This window comes from Periplaneta americana, chromosome 9 (genome assembly GCF_040183065.1).
Source record: "Periplaneta americana isolate PAMFEO1 chromosome 9, P.americana_PAMFEO1_priV1, whole genome shotgun sequence".
Lineage (NCBI taxonomy): Eukaryota > Metazoa > Arthropoda > Insecta > Blattodea > Blattidae > Periplaneta > Periplaneta americana.
The window spans coordinates 117,308,837-117,328,935 of record NC_091125.1 but is presented as its reverse complement, the minus strand read 5'-3'; the positions used below and the strand labels follow the sequence as shown (position 1 = coordinate 117,328,935).

At 36.7% G+C, this 20,099-nt stretch overlaps 1 protein-coding gene across 4 annotated transcripts in view; it reads right to left on the bottom strand.

Annotated features, from left to right (window-relative positions):
• Window positions 1-6,916: 6,916 nt before the first annotated feature.
• The window catches only part of LOC138706411 (kinesin-like protein CG14535), a 572,747-nt gene continuing 559,564 nt past the window's right edge, over window positions 6,917-20,099 (bottom strand). For 3 of the 4 annotated variants that reach the window (XM_069835681.1, XM_069835683.1, XM_069835682.1), the window contains exons 15-17: window positions 18,377-18,552; window positions 13,852-14,022; window positions 6,917-11,132 (exon numbers count right to left, since the gene is read on the bottom strand). In XM_069835681.1, coding sequence (XP_069691782.1) covers window positions 10,981-11,132; window positions 13,852-14,022; window positions 18,377-18,552 — 499 coding nt within the window. In that variant the 3' untranslated portion in view covers window positions 6,917-10,980. Of the gene's footprint in view, window positions 11,133-13,847; window positions 14,023-18,376; window positions 18,553-20,099 lie in introns of all 4 variants that reach the window. The other variant, XM_069835685.1, reaches the window with a different exon arrangement.

The following is a 20,099-nucleotide window of genomic DNA, read 5'->3' as shown; positions in this document are numbered from 1 at the left end:
CATAAATAATAGAGCAGGGTCGCCAACACAAACCCAGTGCATCCAACACCTGAAACACGAAATCCGCTAGGGAGCTGCTAAAATTCTGCTACATTCCGCTAAGGTTACTGAATAAATATCAAGAGGAGTAGAATACTCCTCTTGATAAATATGGAGCAAACAAAAAATATGTTAATAGGTTTTATGGCGTTTCCTGACATAATTTATGTTGTTTCGAAATCAAAACTGTCAATTATATTCATTTTATTTCATATTTATTCACAAATGCTTAAACTTTAATAAAGGTATATTTTGTAAACAGAAATAGCTGTATGTTAATACTGTAAGTAGTGTCTACTAATGATATTATTTTATTAAAACCAGGGATGTATTTCAGGACTGGCGAGCCCTGGCAGGGCCAGGGTGCTATTTGTAGAAGCCGGGCGGCGTCAGAGTACTTTTCTGATTTCCATATTATCGTCGAATTTTGCGTTTATAAAAAGTCATATTTTATTCATATTTAAACAACGAGTTAGAAGAGAGATTGTAGAGAGGCAAAGTTAAGAGCTTTCCTCCACACACTTGGCGAGTTCTCGCTATCACAGATCACACCTCGCTATGATCATCTATGCACTGCCTTCATGCAGAAAGCATTTTTCTGATTATAGTAATCACTCGTTAGGTTATGTATTTATGTATATTGTCGTACTTAAATATATAACCTGTAAGTATATTGTCGTACTTTACAAATTACGTACGAACGCTATGTTGAATCTGAGTATTCAGATGATGAGGAAATGGAGTTATATGAACATATTTTGTTAATGAAAAGAAAAAGTAGGCCTAAAATTAAAGCCAGAAATATCGGAAAATCACATTGTATCTTACGAAAATAATGGCGAGTTTTGGACACTGGTTTCGATTTGAATGATGATACGTTTAGGTATTATTTCAGGTTCAATGGACCTCAGTTTTTTGCCATTCATGATATGATAGAGGATTCTTTGCTATGTTCTGATTAAAATTACGTAAACTGTTAAGAGATATAGATACAGTATTTCAAATGTTTAATCAATACTATTAAATCTCATCAAAATAAAATATAGGCCTATTTATTTTCAGATAATCTGATATTTGTCTCTAGTTTTCTTCTTTAAGTTTCGTGTTTTTATAGTTTTCATCCCGTGTATCATATAAATAGGCCTACGGGTGACATTGTACAAGTTCGATAAGTTTCTGACTGCAATTATCAGCCATCTTTCCTCATTTTCAAATAAAAACATTACAATTCATCGCCACCTGTGATATCTTTTTCTACATTCAATAGTCATAAAGAGTATAAATGTCAAACATCTTTGATAAATGTGTCAAGAAAATTCGCTGAGCTACCGATTCCAGCGAGAAACTCGCGCGAGGTTTTTGCCTCGAGCGAGAATCTCTTCCAGTGTGTGGACGTCCATTTGAATCCATGTTATAAATTTTTTAATTTTCTCGCAACACATTTCTCGCTGACGAAAACTCTGCAAGTGTGTTACGGGCCTTAGCGGTGCCGCGGCGAAATACGGCAGGGCTCTTATCTCTCCGTTGTATAATTTCGTGTGCTTACAACGTTGTGTATACAGAGAAATAGGAGCTAAGAAATATAAATAAATAAATAAATAAGTAAATATATATATATATATATATATATATATATATATATATATATATCTAGTAGCAATTACTACCACTGAGATTTTTATTTTGTTTACGTTTTTTTTTAAATTTTTCTTTATGAGTTCGATACATGTTTTCTCAAACTCTCAGTAAGCAATTCAACAAAAGCGAGTGCTTCAAACTATGAATGCGTGCGCAGGGTAATTTAGATTTCAGAACTGGCTATTTTTTATGTTAAATTTTCTCTCTTCTCGTCCATCCTCTTTCTCTAATTTTCTAATCATCTTGCTACCACTGAGATTGAATCCTGCGGGCGCCCTTGTTCACTGTCATATCTTTCCACATATTCTCGACGGTAGTTCCCGTGATAATCTACGATTCATCAGTATAGAACAAGGGTCTACCTTCATTTCTATATTTCTTTATTGCGATAAAATAGTCATGGTGCTACATCGCTATGTCGAGGCTTCGGCACGACTTGGAGTCACGTGATTATCATGGTCTAGTCATGGCCGTCTTGACAATCGCCTAATATAAATACATGTTCAAAGTTCTAAAAAACAAAGGACTTGCTATATTAAACTCATGTTAAACGTGCATTTATATATAAACTTGTTTAATGTTGGCCATCGTCGCGCCGTAGCCTGTCTTTCTCGGCTATGTTCGCTGCCTTCTATCATTATGGCTTTGTTTCCCCTCTTTGCATTCGAAACCTATTTCTATTAACAAGACATGAAGGGTAGTCCTCTTAAGATCTTGGTTGATAGCACTCATAATTGAATTTAGAGTCGGAACCTGATTTCTAAAATAAAATTCGTGAACTTTTCGACGTGTGCAACTTATAAGGTCATCGTACTTCACGTTCCTGCTATTACCACAAATCCTTTACTCTAGCTCTTCCTGGTAAGTATCACCAAAGGACTCCGTGCACATTCACTTCTAATTAAAAAAAAAAAAAACACGTTTTCGAAATTCCACTGGCTTCAGCGGTTTCATTGTGACGTTTAAAATAAATGAAAACATTCACTATAATTTAACGTTATTTGCTTTGGATGTAGTGAATACCTCAGAAAATGACCAGAGTGTCTAAAGTTTAGAATAGTTGTTTCCCCTTTCTAACATTAAAAGTCACTGGTTCTATATTGTAGGGTAATATATTTGACGTTATTGTGTGTTTGGAACATTTCAAGTGAATTATAGTTTTAGTGTGACAGACATTTATGAAGACGAATGGAAAACTGACAGACTACGAGAAACAATTCTAAGGAGCATTCACATGTTTTGAAAAGTATTTCAGCTTTTGTACAGAAATTTTGAAAAGGCTTTGAAAGTAACTTAATGGTAATTCAAGCTGCCTCACAGCTCACAGGTGGGGCTGGGCTAGTCATAACTTATCGGGATTTGTATGCTCTAATTGTTGTCACAATTCTTATGTTTTGAAGGGAACATGTCCCATGTCACATAACTCAACGCGTGAGGGACGCTAACGAAACAGGTGTTCCCCCTCAATGGCTGTTGTTCCCTATATAAGTTTTGACTCGCCCTGACCCCTCGCTCACTTGCGTATTCTGTGTTTCTTCGCTCACTTGCGAACTCTCAGTTCCGAACTCTGTACTTTATCGCTCACTTGTGATTTCTTGTTTCCGCGCTCACTTGCGTATTCTGCGCTAGTCGACGCTAACATTCTGTAACTTTGTATCTTTAACATTTTGTAACTTTGTATCTGTTCTCATTTAGCGACTTAAATTCTGCGACTAAGCTTCGGCTATCATTTCGACCTGATATGATTAGAACCGTTAATAAACGTGAGCTAGCACAGTAATCCTTCTATTTATTTCTTCAACTCAACTCAACTCAACTCAACTCAACTCAACTCAACTCAACTCAACTCAACTCAACTCATCTTCCAACATCTGGGGTCGTCGCCGGTACATCAAGAATTACGTACAACCTACGTCTTCGAAGGGAGTCCGTCGATCCTGGGACTGCAGCCTGGGACACGACATGGAGTACATTACCGCTTTTTTGCTTAAGAGACGCACACACTTCCATTGCTTAAAGAAACAGACAGAACAGTGCTTCACAATATTTCAATCAGCACGGTGTACGCCTGTAATGCTCATGATTAGGTTTTCTCCGGAGCGGTTGTTCGCGCGTTTTCAATCGGAGACCTCCGGTTACCTCCGATTGATGCCGCGCAGGTTGTATATGTGCTGTGGCGCAGACATACACTTTCCGCTGTGATTCGAGTCCGCTGACGTCCGCGTATCTTTTAAAATAAGTTGTAATTTGTTGTTTATTCTTTCTTTTATGTTAATCTCTCTCGCTTTCTTCGGCTTTTTTTTTCTTGTTTTGCTTGAAGTTCTACGTTAGCTGACAGATTTTTTTCTAGTTTTGAAATTCATAGTATATGTGGGAAGGCGTATTAGTTTTATGTCATTGATCAAATTAATAACATTCAATGTAACTGCAAAATTAACGCAGAAGTAAAGCTATTCAGTAGCTAATGTAAACATTTATACTGTAGTTCTCCTAGAAACTCTCGTTTAATCACAAACAGTGTTTGTCAATTATTATTCTAATCAGTTTAGTTTAAGGTAAAATATATTAAGGGAGCTTCAGAATGGAACAAAAGAAACGTGGGCTATCAATGGGTTAAAGTTTACTGTCCAACATAATATATTCAGATTCTTTACCGGACAGGATTGTGATTATTGTGTTAAAGGGTGTCAGTATTTGAACTGCCTCTTCTAAAACGCGCCACTCTTTCTCTGTAATAAAAATATAAGCGGATATCAACTTAAGGATAATTGTAATTATATTATTACCACTTGTTTCTTTAGTTTCATTCAGAAACTCAATATTTTAATCCAAACAGTAAAATATAACTCAAGTTGTCTAAACAGCAAAATATAACTCAAGTTGTCTAAACAGCAAAATATAACTCAAGTTGTCTAAACAGCAAAATATAACTCAAGTCGTCTTTTAAATATTTCATATGTTTTTTATTGCCTCGAAAGTTACATTTTAGAGAAATTTCAAGACTTTTTCTTATACTGTGGGCCTTTGGGAACAATAGCACTAAAACAATTTAAAAATAAATCATATCAAATGTTTTGCGTAATTGTTTTCATCAATTTCGCGATTGTGTGATCGCTTCAAATGGCCTAACAAATTTGAAGTTCCACCACCCTTAGAGTAAATTCGCCCACAAAGTTTACAGAGTACGACTTTATTATTACCTTCAACTAAATTAAAGAATTTCAATACGACGGATATCCGATTTGGTGCCATTTTATTCCACTCAAAACAACCGTCAGTCCATACGCGCCGGTCGTCCTTGAGCTAACTGTCGCTTCGCTCCGAACCACCGCGTCCCTCCGTAGTCCCGTTCCAACTACGGTAGTACCGGAGATCACTGGTGGAGAGCTTTATTCGTAATCTCCGATTCCTCCGCGGTAGTAGTCACTCCGATGAGCAGCACTGCTGTAATGCCAACCTGTTGGCCACTCATTATGCTACCAACACTTCTGTTCTAAATTATGATATTTTATGGTGCGACAAAAATGAAATTAAATATAAACAGGCTATCATTGTTGCGACAAATTGTTTGTTTTATTTATGAGAACAATCATTTTATGATACTTTTAATGTAATTATGAACAACTGATATACCGTAACATTTTTCATTCGTTCATAGTTTTCTGCTCAAGGACATCTCTTTTGCTGCAAACTCAGCAATCTCCACTAAAGATATAACAATTAGCTATTAATTTATAGTGACATATTTTCATAACAAACTTAATTTTTTTGAACTGAACTTAGGCCTATTGCTGTGTATGGATAAACCTAAACATCTGAAGTACACGATAGACTACACAGCCTACAAATGTTTTGTTTCATTTTACGACGCTTTATCAACTGCTATGGTTATATAACGTCTGAGTGAGATGAAGCCGATAATTCCAGTGAAATGAACCCAGGGTCCAGGGCCGAAAGTTACTCAGTATTTGCTCTTAATTGGACAAAACCTCAACCAGGTAACTTGTCTCAATCAGGATTTGAACCCGGGCTCGTTTCTCGGTCAGACATTCTAACCGTTACTTACTGCGGTGGTTTACAAATTTTCAAATGAGAAATATGTTAATTATGTCGAAGAGGTAGGCAGAGAATTTTTTACTGTGGCTGCATGTTTGATTTCATGTGGTTTACATGTAACAGAAATATCTGCTCTCATCGAATCATTACACAGTTTACATCCTCCTCGTCAGGTCTCAACAATATTAATGAAAGTGCTGAAAACAATCTGACAATTCTTACATTACATTAAGTTGAACAAAAAAGTATAATATTTTCTATTTTTATACTAGGCCTACTAAGCAAATTATGGTACTTTTGCTTTTGCTACATGGTATGATCAGCTAAATTATGGTATGCGTACCATAATTGTGGTACTGTTGGTATCACAGCTTTACGCTATCAATGCAACCCCTCACACTCCCTTATAGTGGTGATCCACGACTTAAGCCACGTGATCACCTCAGTAGTCAATTGCAAGATTTCGCTATATAAGCTGCAAACAGAGCAATATGCATGCGTTGTTTGGAATTGCATTATCAATGCTGAAAATATTATTTGTATGAATATGATTGCTACTGCGCAGGATTGTTAATAAAATTAACTAGTCATAATAATTAAAATACAATATAATATTAGAACTATGGCTGGGCAGAAACCTGAACATGTTTCATTAGTCACATTTTTTTTATTATCATGATATTGCTTTTTACGTAAGTTTCAGCCTTATATATAAGACTTTTACTTTAAAGCGATTTAGAAAGGTATTACAAAGTTTTTAGTTCCAACTTAATTAGCCTTTTCTTGAAGGCATCTATTTAATCAAATTTCACTTGAAGTAGGCGGAGATCAAATGAGGGAGTTAAAATGGTAGGCCTACATAAAATTTCGAGAAAAGTTATTTGAAATTCGTTTGATAAAATCATAAAATTATTGTTTGTAGTCTTCTGATGATTCGTGGATGAGCGGAATGAAGGGTTAGGATAAAATTCTACTGAAATAAATATGCAAACTAGTTCTGTACATATAAAATATATTACAATACAGGAATACATACAGTATAGTTACATAGAGTCCTGCTTTCACATTGATCCCTCGTTTGGTCCTCTGTCTTCACCAAGAAGCTCTAGAATCACATTGCTCAGAGTTGTCCATTCCTTCTGCGAACATTCACTGATTTTCTATTTACTGTTTAAATTTTATAAAAAAAATTATGTGATATATCACGTTATTTTTTAGGGAAGTAAGTGAAGAAACACATTTGAATACACAAGCTAAGCTAATAAAATTATTCAATTCCCTGTTATAAGCTTCGACAGAGTATATCAGTTCTTATTTTGACTATTTCTTTCAGGTTGAATCCCTTCCTTATATAATAAGTCCAGTTTTAGTAGGCCAAAAAGTATACTCTGGAATATTTTACTTGACAACCAAATAAACAGTGCCATGTAGCTAATCAATTCTAAGTGATCAGACGAAAAATCTTTGCTTACTCTAACCGTACCATATTAATCTTCAGTACAATGAACAGATGAATTTTAGTTCGATTTTTATTACAGGGCAGAAAAATCGCAACTACGTGTTGTTGTTTTTCCGCCTTGCAATAAAAGCAGAGCAATTTAAAATGACACCTATGAATTAATTTGATGATTAAATATGACATTATTAAAGTAAACAATGATGTTAGGTCCAATTACTGAGGTTTGATTAGCCATATGTTTCAACCCTAAGTAGGGAGAATATTTCAAATGCGTTCGGTTCAGATAAAATCACATAATTATTGGTTTCGGTTTCCAAAATGCCTTGACTTTTCTCAGTATCTATGTTTGTTGTATCTAATACAGACTTGTTTGCAACTAATTTTTAATATCAGAATTATTCTATTCATATACAATTACAGCATTGGTAAAATTCGTAAATATGTAGGAGTGAAAACGAAGCAACGAGATGGTAATATATCATACGCAAAACTTTCAGAACTGCTGCAGTTTGTTCGAAATTGCAAGTTTGCAGTCTGCATAATATAGACTTCATATCTTGTCGAGAATTTAAAGGCATTAATATGCACAAAACGATTTCAAAGAAAGATCTCAATTAGAGGTAATTTGCAATGAAGACGAACATTGAGGCAATATTATTACGTAAAAAACTCAAACTCTGACATTCAGATACTAACATTGTATATAAATACAATTAAACAACGTAATATATTTCCTATTATTTGTTTAAACGTTTCCAGCAAACAATTTATCTTCCGGCTGGGAAGTGGCAATTTTGGCTAGTGGTGGGCGCATCCCACATGCTTTTTATTTTATTTTAGTTGGTTATTTTACGACGCTTTATCAACATCTAAGGTTATTTAGCGTCTGAATGAGATGAAGGTGATAATGCCGGTGAAATGAGTCCGGGGTCCAACACCGAAAGTTACCCAGCATTTGCTCATATTAGGTTGAGGGAAAACCCCGGAAAAAACCTCAACCAGGTAACTTGTCCCGACCGGGAATCGAACCCGGGCCACCTGGTTTCGCGGCTAGACGCGCTAACCGTTACTCCACAGGTGTGGACCCCCACATGCTGGTTATGGAGACAGTGCAATATCGGTGATTCGACAAACCACAAATTATTAGTATAGAATATTAAATGCAGTCAGTTAAAATGTTACTTACTTGCCCAAATAAAGAAAAGAGATTCTGAAACTGTCTTTAATTAAAAACAAATAAAATAATCCTCAGATCCTAGAACAGTGGTTCCCGAACTTTTTGAAGGCGGGACCCACTTTTGGGCGAGACATTAATTTGTTTGGGACCCTCCACTACTGTACCGGTACTTAACTCCATTTGAAAAATACAAACTCCTGTAAAATCGAAAACAACGACAATTTTACTCAAAATCAGTGGATACTACCCAAATTATAATGTAGAGCCTAGATTATCTTCAATGTGAGAAATTGGAATATGCGAACTCATTTTCCAATTCCCTTTGGTTTCTTAGACTGGTCTTCCTTGCTGATATATTTTTCGAACACTTTGAATATTAATTTGCGAGGCCAAGATGTTAACGTTATAAATAACAGACAGAGATAAAACCGACGGATTTATAAGGAAATATGATTTCTGGTCGACATCACAATCATAATAATAATTGATTCATTACATTGTATTATAAAGAACTCATGGAAAATTGAGCTCCATACGATACAATAAAATTCTGAGTTTTTTTCAGACATGGAATTAAGTTTGCAGAATCTTAAAGTACAGCATTTTGAGTATTTTTCCGGAATAAATTAAAAAAAATTACGACAGTCACAGATGGATACTGAATCCGTTTTTAAACTGATTAAAATTCCAAAAATGTACTGAGGAAAGACTCAATGAAATATGTACCTACTGATGAAATTCTGAAATTATACTTCCCCCTCAGAGCTTTAGATCAAAAGAATTCTATATTATCTCGAGCTTGTAAAAGAAGCATTTAATTTTTTATAGCATTAGAAAATTCATATTTATTCAAAATAAGATAAAATTTAAAAATATATCATTGTATGTGTATCGAATATAGAGTTCAGATTTGAAAAGCTACTTTCTCAAAATCAGGCACATTTACCGCATTACCAGGTAATTATTTTTTACTTTATAATTATTGAAACATTTTTCTATTTTTATGTTCAAGTTCTTTATATTTATGTTTCTAAATACAACACAAATGTATATGAATGAAAAGATTTTTGTTTTATTTTGTAAATAATCTTACGACCCCCACAGCTCTTTACATGACCCTCCCCAGGGGGTTGCGATTCACCTTTGCCCTAAAATAACTGAAATGTAGCATGTGAGGAAACATCACTCCATTTGTCAAATAAATTTGCAGCTAATGATGAGTTATTTCTTGAGCAGGTGCCAATAGAAAAGGAATGGGGAAATGTCGATTCGAAATCTCATTAGTCAATGACCTTCTACATGTAATGGAACTCGTCAATATATTTGTATTAAGATATACAAATTGAAAGGTATTTTCAATGGGTCGAGACCAGCCAAGAGAAGTCAAGTACATAGTTGTCAGCTGTTTGACATTGAAAACCAATCAACTCATTGGCTGCTTTACCTGAATTATTGCTCAAGACCAAACATACTTTGGAATTTCACAGAAGTATGGACAACTCTCATAGAAAAGGCCTGGCTAAAGTTTATAGCAAATATATAAACTCTGGAAAATGAAACAGGTATGCAGATATGCACTTAAGCGCATTTCACTCCAATATTCCGAACAAAGTTTTTTTTATTTATTTCCTATTGGAAGGTAATAGACTATACCTAAATACAATTCTAGAAGCCGACATGTCTGAGGAGCTTAAAATTCTTATCTTCAGATTTATCTGCAAAGGAAACACATACTTGTAAAACACATGAAATAGTTTTAACAGAACTTGAATTTTGTTTCATGGAGATCTGTGTTGGACATGTTTCTGTTTAAATCTGAAATCAATGCATACTCTACAATTTTCAAATTTAGTTTTATATTTTTTGGTATCTGATAATGTGATGAAATTAACACAGATAAGGCTGCTTATCCTACTATCCCATTATATTTAAATTCCTTTTTACGTTCACCAAAGGCAAACTCTTTCAGTGAAGACAGAGATGCTCTTGCTACAAGTATAATTTTTCAATATGCCCAGAAGAAATTGTTGGGATAGTTTCGAAGTAATTTAATTCGGATGTGCATGGATTTCAGATAATGTCAGTCAAAACGAGTCTCACATGATACAAGTTCAGAAACTCAGTGTCATGTGAAAGAAGTTTAGAACTTTAGATACAAAGAAACAAATCCAGAATTTCAGTTTCAAATTAAGTGTGTTCAGAACTTGGGTCTCACTTGTAGCACACCCAGTCTGGAGCTAAACGTGAAACAAGTTGTGAACACGAGCCACATAAAATAAACCCAGATCTTCCGCCTCGCAAAGTAAGTCCAGAACTTGAGCCAAATGCAGGACTTGCGTCTCACAGAAGCTAATTCTGAACAGATGCACGTCTCCATACTCGCGGGTTGAGCAGAGCGTAGAGCAGGTCACCATGGAGACTCGTGACTTGCAGCTCTGCATACCTTCCAGGCTTAGTCTCGCGGCTTCAGCAGAGCGTCGAAGCAGTCACTATTGGGACTTTTGACATGCAAGTCTGCATACCTTCCAGACTTAGCCTCGCGGCTAGAGCAGTGCGTCGAAGCAGGTCACCATGAGGACTTGTGACTTGCAGGTCTGCATACCTTTCAGGCTCAGTCTCGCGGCTTGAGCAATGAGTCGAAGCAGGTCACCATAAGGATGTGTGACTTACAGGCCTCAACTCGCTTGCGTAGGATCTGTGTCTCCCGGTCCAGTGCCTCTAGGAAGCTGGGGTGCCTGCAGTCCATGCTGGCCTCCACGTGGACTGCAACATGCCAGCACCGGCCTCACTAACAACTTGTCACACGGTAAGTTGCAGCAATTTTTTTACATTACAAAGCTATTGCGATATCACTACTGTTGCAGACATAACAAATTCCTGGTTTTTATGAACGTAATTTCAGCCTCTTTTCATAACTAAGACAGCCAGCCTTTCATAATACTTAATGAAATATGCAATTGAAATCCTTATTTAAGTTAAATAATAATAGGCCTAATATAGTTATTTTAAATAATTAGTTGTGGTGATTGCAATTTTTAAGTATTTTATGGGAAAGTTTCTATTATTTATCTCAGCATATGTGTAAAGGAGAAATTCGTCCCACATGCAAGAACGGCGAGAAAGAAACAAGCTGGATGAAAATTGTATCGCAATTCAATCCACAACCAATGTAGCATTGAGTCCTATGTTTCTGCAGAACGCAAATTATTCTGCACTTGTCATAGTTTAAGGGAAATTATTATTTTAGGGTAGTTGAATTAATAGAAGTCTCTGTTTTACATTTTATATATTAATGTCTCTTACATGTCTCTAGTAGCGGTTATTTAGCTCATACATTCCCAGGATTCACGTATTTGTCTCAGACAAGTGAGAACAAAATCTACAGTAAAATGAGACGGAAAAACCGTAAATATACATATATTTATATTCCCTAGTTAATATTTATATTCAGATACCTCCTATATAATATAAGCATGCAAGCACAACATAAAGAGACCACAAGGACTTCCTGATGCTACACCTGACGAACCACATCTAAATTAAATTGCCCAGAAGATGCTTCTTATCCACGACATGCATCGTGACTTAGTGTCTGCTGTCAGTTTAAATCACACATTATGTGATAAAGATGACGAGATGAGCCCATTCCCATACAACGCTGGGACGAGTTCTCGGTTCTGTCAGTTTTCCATAACACCGTATCGAGAAGTTATAGGTGTTCCCTTTCCCGCGAGGTTTTTCTATTTTACGTGTACAAATTCAGTTGGTCAGAAAAGGTACAGCATAGAGAGCAAATAGTGAATGTCATATAGATTACACATAATTAGGCCTATATTATATTTTATTGTTTTAAAGAGGTGCGTAAAGTGGTTGCCCATAGTAACTTTCTTTAAAATATCTTTCTCTTCACAAATTTAAAACTATTGAATAAACACAACAATTTAAAGCATCATAAAATAAGCATATATACCTAAGTAAAATGCATATAGAGTGACAGACAGGTAAGGAAACATGCGAAGATCGAGGAAAGTAGACAGAAGGGTGAATGGGTGGGTAGATGGCTAAGTGGATATATGGATCAATCGATGGATGAGTCGATGGACCGATGTACGGACAGACAGACAGACAGTCACAAAGAGACAGACAGACATAAGTTACAGAGACATACAAGACAGCCAGGCAGGCAGACAAAGATAGACAGGCAGAGACAGACAAAGACCGACTCATACAGACAGACAGACAGACAGACAGGCAGACAGACAGACAGACAGACAGACAGACAGACAGACAGACAGAAAGAAAGAAAGAAAGAAAGAAAGAAAGAAAGAAAGAAAAAAGACAAACAGACAAATCCGTCAGGATTTGAACCTGGATTACCATCATGGAAAGCAGACAGACAGATAGGAAGAAGGAAAGAGCGAAAGATAGACAGATAGAACCTGGATTACCAGATGAAAAGCAGACAGACAGACAGGTAGGTGGGTGGATGGATGGATGGATGGATGGATGGATGGATGGATGGATGGATGGATGGATGGATGGATGGATGGATGGATGGATGGATAGATAGATAGATAGATAGATAGATAGATAGATAGATAGATAGATAGATAGATAGATAGATAGATAGATAGATAGATAGATAGATAGATAGATAGATAGATAGATAGATAGATAGATAGATAGATAGACCAGCAGACGGACAGACTAAAAGATGGATGGAAAATTAGACGACAGATATACCAGTCAGGATTTGAACCTGGATTACCAGCATGGAAAACCGACGGTGAATTATAAAATAACATATAAAACATACAATGAGAACGTATATGTCATTTATATGACCAAATTTTTTTACATGCTATCAGCAAGCAGCGTTTTCCACAGTGAATAACATACATCCAAATTTGATTTGAAGATTAACAGAAACAGCGTGGAAAAATATCTCTTGTGTTTAACATGGTTTATATTTTCTTATATAAAACAAACTACTTAATTGGCAATGCAGATTTCTTTATCAACTCAACAGTAACTTTCGAGGTTGAATTCTTGCGTAGATAGTCACAACATGGCAGAATATACAGTTCCATAACAGATGGGTAACGACATCCAGGTATAGCAACTAAACGTGTCTATCGGGCAGGCTGTGAGAAATAATATGTACTCAGGGATTCAATAGTTTAGTGACGTAAAGAATACGAGGTTCTCAACTTGGTTTATTGGCCCAGAACGAGGGAGATCTGAAGTTACACCCATATAGGCTACTCCTGGTTGAGTGTAAGAGAAGGCCCTATGGACTTAACTCTGTCAGGTTAAATAAAACCATTATTATTATTATTATTATTATTATTATTATTATTAGGCCTATAAATTGAAAAATACACCGGCCGGGCCGCCTCAAGACAAACACAAGAGATATCCAAGACTTCAGGAAGTCCCTGTGAAGTGCGTGGGATAGTAGAGTCAAACAGAACTCACTTACGTTCGTAGCTCCAGCGGCTGGAGGGGATGAGCAGCCGGGTCTTGGCAGCGGCTAGCTCTTGCTTCAGTTCCTGCTGCTGTGCGCGCAGCTCTCTGATACGGCGGCCCTGCGCTTCGGTCCAGCGGCGCTCCAGACGCTCGACGTCCTCGCGGCAGTACTGCAGAACGGGCACTACAGAACAAACATTGTTTTTGCGTGGGTACGACAGTTTAAGCGTTGTAACAAAAGGATGGAGTATTTACCACCTCTCATACCATCGTACGAAATCAGAGCGATGATTTCTATGAGAATCTGCAATTCCAACAGACAAAAATTTAATCCGCCACGCGGAAGGGCTCCTTTGCTTAAGGGGAGAGGATGGTATTTTTTGGTGAAAAATGAGTAAATTAAAAAAAAAAATCTTTAAAATACTCTGTGATATGTGTGGAATGCATAGCATAACATTTTGTGGGTATTTGTGCCCTTATCGGATGTTGAGTCGCCATTTTTAAACTTCCTGCGTTACGAATTTTTAAATCACTCGCCCACTTTTATTGTTGTTTCCGGTAAATTAAATTTCAAAAAAAAAAAAAAAATTTTTTTCTTTAAAATACCCTTTGATATGTGTGGTATGCATTGCATAACATTTTGTGGGTATACGTGCTCTTATCGGATGTTGAGACGTCATTTTTAAACTTCCTGCGCTATGGATTTTTAAATCACACGCCCGCTTTTATCGGTTTCCAGTAACTTCATTTTTTGCTACATTGCCAGACAAAAATGGATATAATTTCTGAACTATTAAAGATACATGGATGAAATTTAGAACATAAATTCTTTAGACTATTAGAAAACTTTTCTCTGTAACAGAATTTTGTTAATTGATTTCATTTTAAAAGTGCGTCCGTTTGTTTGCAAGAAAGGAAATCAGAACATTGTTATTAAATTTTAATTGTTTATTTCACAAACATAGGGAATAATATCAAAATTCCGTTACAGACAGTTTGTAGAACATGCTTTTGGAATACATTGCAAAAACTGTTTGAATCTATCTTTAAAAACGGCTTAAATATGTCGGTTTCAGTACAATCCTGCATTGGGTATATATTTTTTCAAATTTGGGCCCTCAAAGATTTTTTCAAAATATTTTTATTTGGTTGAGTTGCCACAGCTATGAGCACTCTACATACAAAAAATTAATATTTTACACCAAATAGGAAAAAAAGTTTAAAAAAATACCATCCTCTCCCCTTAACTCACCGAAACTCGTAAACTTGTAAAGATTTTGAGTAGCAGCTACTTTTAAAAGTAATTTTCATTCTTTCTAAACATTTCTCTCGCTTTGACCCTCGTCTGAAGTTAAAAATAAAAAGTCTGTCGGTCAACTTTTGAGGATGTTGATGCTTTTTTTGAACGAATCACTTCGAAGTTAGTATTTTTTTCACTTTAAAAAAAGATATTAATTTCGAATTTTTTCTATGCTTTTCTCAGACATTTATCTATGAATCCTAAAAATTACAGCGCAATCATAAAAGCTACGACGTGAAAATATTTAACGGTGCGGTGAAGATCAATCTCGTCTGCTTGCTGAAAATGGCAACGAAAGAACCGAAATGACGGACGATTATACCCAGTATTTATGGAACCTTAACCTAAGGCACAAATAAATCTGTTCGGTTTAATTTCATCAAAGTAAAATATTTCCGTGAACTTAAATATAACTGTTGTCATATGGACTCAAAGAGGGGCTAAAACAACTCTTATTCCATCCCTGGATCCGCCTACGAGAGACCGAGTGGCCACAGGGCGGCAACAAGCGGCAAACTTTGAGATCGGCATAATGAGCGTCGACAAGGCATTTATTGTTGCCACGCTCTGATGAGTGATGATGAGCGACAGACCCCCATACACAGTTCTATCAAAGGAAAGCGCCACAAAGCTTATTGCGTGGCTGTTTCTTGGATAGGCTGCGGTAGCGGTAAGCGGTTTTGTAATACAGCATCGGCAGCTGGGACATTGTCGGTACCACCTATAAGCCACCCAACTGTCACTCATCAGAGTTAAGAGCCTTTTTGTTGTTTTATGTTATACATCTAACGACACTCATTGCAAAAACTACGGTTTCTTTTATTTTTCTTTTTTTAAAATGTATTTTACGTTTTCTACGCGTAATTTTCGTGTCACATAGGAAGTATTAGTTAATTAATACAGTATAAATATTATTTCTATATTGTTATGTCAGTTTGTTGTGGTAATATCAATAGTAACAACCATAGCACGACTTCTGTATATTTACAGCAATTAGTATTATTAAATCACAAAATATTTTGACGTAGAACCACATTTTAACTCCTCTCTAAGTATGGAGAGGTTACTTGGGAATTGATCGTCACATAAAAATGTAAACCCGTCTCGCCGCTGCTGCTTGTATTCCCTTTATTCTCCTTATTCCCCTCGTCTTCCCCTTCGTCTTGTATGCCCCTTGTTCTCCTTGTCTCACCGAGTTCTCCTTGTAATCCCTTTTTCTCTCTGTATTCTTTTTGTATTCTCCTTGTTCTCTTTGTTGGTCGTGTATTTCCCTTGTTCTCCTTGTATTTCCACAACATGCCCATTGTGTCCTCCAGCATTATAATTATATTTTGTCTGTTTTAGGATGTTAGCATGATGTTATAAAGAAATTCATGTATAAATTATTTTTTCTAAATAAAAATAATTCAGGCAAGAACGTCTATACTGTAATTAATTTAATGTCACGCTAGGCAGAAATGGGTTAACACTGTAATGTATTTCGTATGATATATCCGTTTAGCTTCCACAACGAAGCATTACCAACGTATTATATTACCCTTTCAAAATAATGTAAACACCCTTCCACATTAATGGACTCGTCCAGAAAGTTGTGTTTATCTCATCGCGTGTAATATAACCACATCCTGTGAGTGCAAGCGACTTCAAGTGACGTGAGAGTTTACTCCATTATAGCAGGCCATGAATTATGTGAGAAAGTGAAAATAGTTTTCGATGGTACTACGTGGCTAACGAGAAAGACAGTCTACGGCACGATATCACATTCTTAGTCATAACATGGCCAACATTGAACAAGTTTATATATAAATGCACGTTTAATACAACAATTTCTTTGTTTTTTAGAATTTTGAACATGTACTGGGTGTTCAGTTCAAAATGTGTCATGGCTCGCTGTATGCCGTCATGTGGCTAGCCGATGAGCCTAGAGAATTCAATCTTCCTACACTTCCGCAGAAGTGTATAACCTAAGAGGCAGAGAAGTTGCCTAGCAAGTACGGCGTTCATTCTGAAGAGTACGTACCGATACGTACGGTAACGCCGGTAGTGGCAGGAATGTGAACTGTTTGGAAATACGTACTGTCGGGATATGGGGAGAGGGTTAAGACGATTACTTACGTATTTGTTGACATTAACTTCGACGGTCAACATGGACACGGAGCATTTAATTTGTGTTGTGGAATGTTACTGTACGCAACCGATGATACAAATACCCTGCGTACGACTTGCCGGCGCAAAACACAGTTCGAAAGAGGTTATGGTAGCACACAGATCGTACAGACCGCCATCTGTTGCTACGACGTTCAAGTTATACCGTACACGTTCTCAAGTTCAGATTGAAGAACGCCTTAAATAATAGGCAACATCTCTAACATATAAACTGAAACTCGCTTCAAATCGGTGACCCAACAACAGTGACGTCATGACACATTTTGAAATGAACTCCCAGTATTTAGCCTATATTATGCGATTGTCAAGATGACCATGACTAGACATGATAACCACGTGACTCCGATTCGTGCCGAAGCCTTTCTCGTTAGCCACGTGGTACTAAGAGTCAAAACGTTACAATAATTTTCTCCCTTTGCAGTTCGAGTATAGACGTTCGAGATCAACATTTTTCAAACGCAAATAAGAAGAGACTGGGTAGAGCAATGACGAAATCAGTAGATATGAAGTATGGAATTTAAAAAAAGTGACGGGGAATTCATCGAATCCCTATAATTATGCTGTCCGTGATAGTTATAGTGAGCATGATTGGGTTATAGGACTGTTTGAAGGCGTCTAAAACACTAATCTTGTTACGAGAAGCGGGAGAGGTCGCCAGTGCTGCCTTCCTAGCAAGCCAACGCTTTCCGAGCAACGCCGGAGACCTCGAGTTACGTCGTACGTGAGAAATCTGTTATAAAAAGATCGTTTACTTCCCTCATTATTATCTATCGGGCACATAAAATTTAGTGATGTTGATTCAACTTATGCTGGTGTTTTGATTTCAAGATGGATATTATCTTCCACTGCCACATGTTCTCCATAATAATTTCGCAACTAAGTGCAGCAAACAGTTGACTGGTTCGAAGATGAATTCACGCGAACATGATAGACCGCGTTGTGTAAGAATAACGCCGTTTCTTTTTCATCTCAAAGGCTAATCCTATAGTTTTTTTTAACCTGATAGTAAGTACTTTGAACTACTGGTGCCTCCAAGAACATAAGAGGAGCATGGCTTTATTAATGCTATCACCTTTCTTGGAGCCCCCCGGGTCGTGGGGCTCGCCCGGATCAGAGTCCTGGCTGGAGTCGAAGCTGGAGCACTCACTGTCGCGCACCACACTCTCGTAGCCTGAGCTCTCGCACTGCACGGCTGGGCGCCTGCCGGCCAGCAGCCCCGACACACACGACGCCTTTGCGGGTCGTGGACTGCAACACACGAAACAAGTTAAAATTACGTAAGAGTTGGCATGCCACCGAGTACTCCTTCCTCGACTTCACTTTCACTCGCTACAAAATCAAACTATTTAAGTAACAGGCTATACGTCATTTAGTCTTTTGATTCAAAATAGTTTATAAAATTCTACTGCTACAACTGATTGTTGAAAAATTTGTAATATTTTGTATATTACATTTTGCAGACCATATGGTGAAATGGTGTCAGAAAACTTTTTTTACCCTTAAACGTAAATTAAAATATTCGCACACCCTTTCAAATGACAATAGTACTATACTTCGTTCCACAATGTCTGACAGAAATATACATTGCCGGCAGAGGAGGAGAGAAGTATAACTGCAATTCAACCAATGGCAGAGGTCTCATTACAAGCTTGTCTTGAAGTTGAGCGATCTGAAGCATTCTACTCCCGTCCAACTTCAAGATAAGCGTGGAATGAGACCTCTACCGTTAGTTGAATAGCAATTATACTTGCCTCCTCCTCTACCGGCAATGTTTACTTCTACTATCAGACATTATGTAACGAAGTATACAGTAGTTTCCATCAATGTTCAATTAGTTCTCATTGAGCCCACAAAAAATGCTCGTTGTATGTCTTAAATGTTTTCCAGAAAGTACGTACTTTTTACTACTAATTACTTTGTGATAGATAAACCATTATCCACAGATGGTTCATACTGTGAGAAGTATATGCAATGTTTTCCAGAAAATTTTATCCGCAATGAAAATTTGTGGTGCTATAAAAATCCATGCCATATACACAATTTGTATTATTACAGCGGAAAACCTAACTAAACAACTGTTCAATATGATGATATAAAATTTCAGTTTAAACAATTTAGCACTAAATTCCTATTCTATTTACATAGGGTACCTTCAGGAAAATATGATAAATGATAATGTATGAGTATATTTGCAACCAAGAAGCAAAGAAACAACTTAGTATTTAATTTTAAAAGTTTGCTTTATTAATTGTAATAATTCTTCCAGGCGCGATTGAAAGCCTCCGGAGAAGACAAGTCCCCGGCAAGTATACCTGAAATATTGAGTGTGTTTAGCCAACTGCTGGTGAGCTGAAGAAGAATGCAACGATATGGACAGTTTCTCAAATTATACCTCGTGAGAAATAGAAACAGCGAACGTTCTGTATGCTAAAACACTAGCCTACATGTATTATTTATAAAACAAGACCATTGCCTGTCTTGGTACTAGATCGAAAGACTGGGCATTAAGCAAAATAAACAGTCGGATCATAATTTTTGGGAATAACATTCTAAGGAGAATTACAAGAGTTTTTATTTTAGGACAACGTATTGCAAATCCGCAGTAACACAGATATCACAGCAAAGTATTTACGTTTGGTATTATCCGCAGCCACAGACTGATAAAATTTGGCAACATATTACAAAATGATATTTTATCTTATCTGGCTCCCTTTGGAAATCCAGATGAAAGAAGGTCGGGTACTGAAGGCTATACGACAAGTCTGAGTAGCGTAACAATCTTAATAGGGGAAACA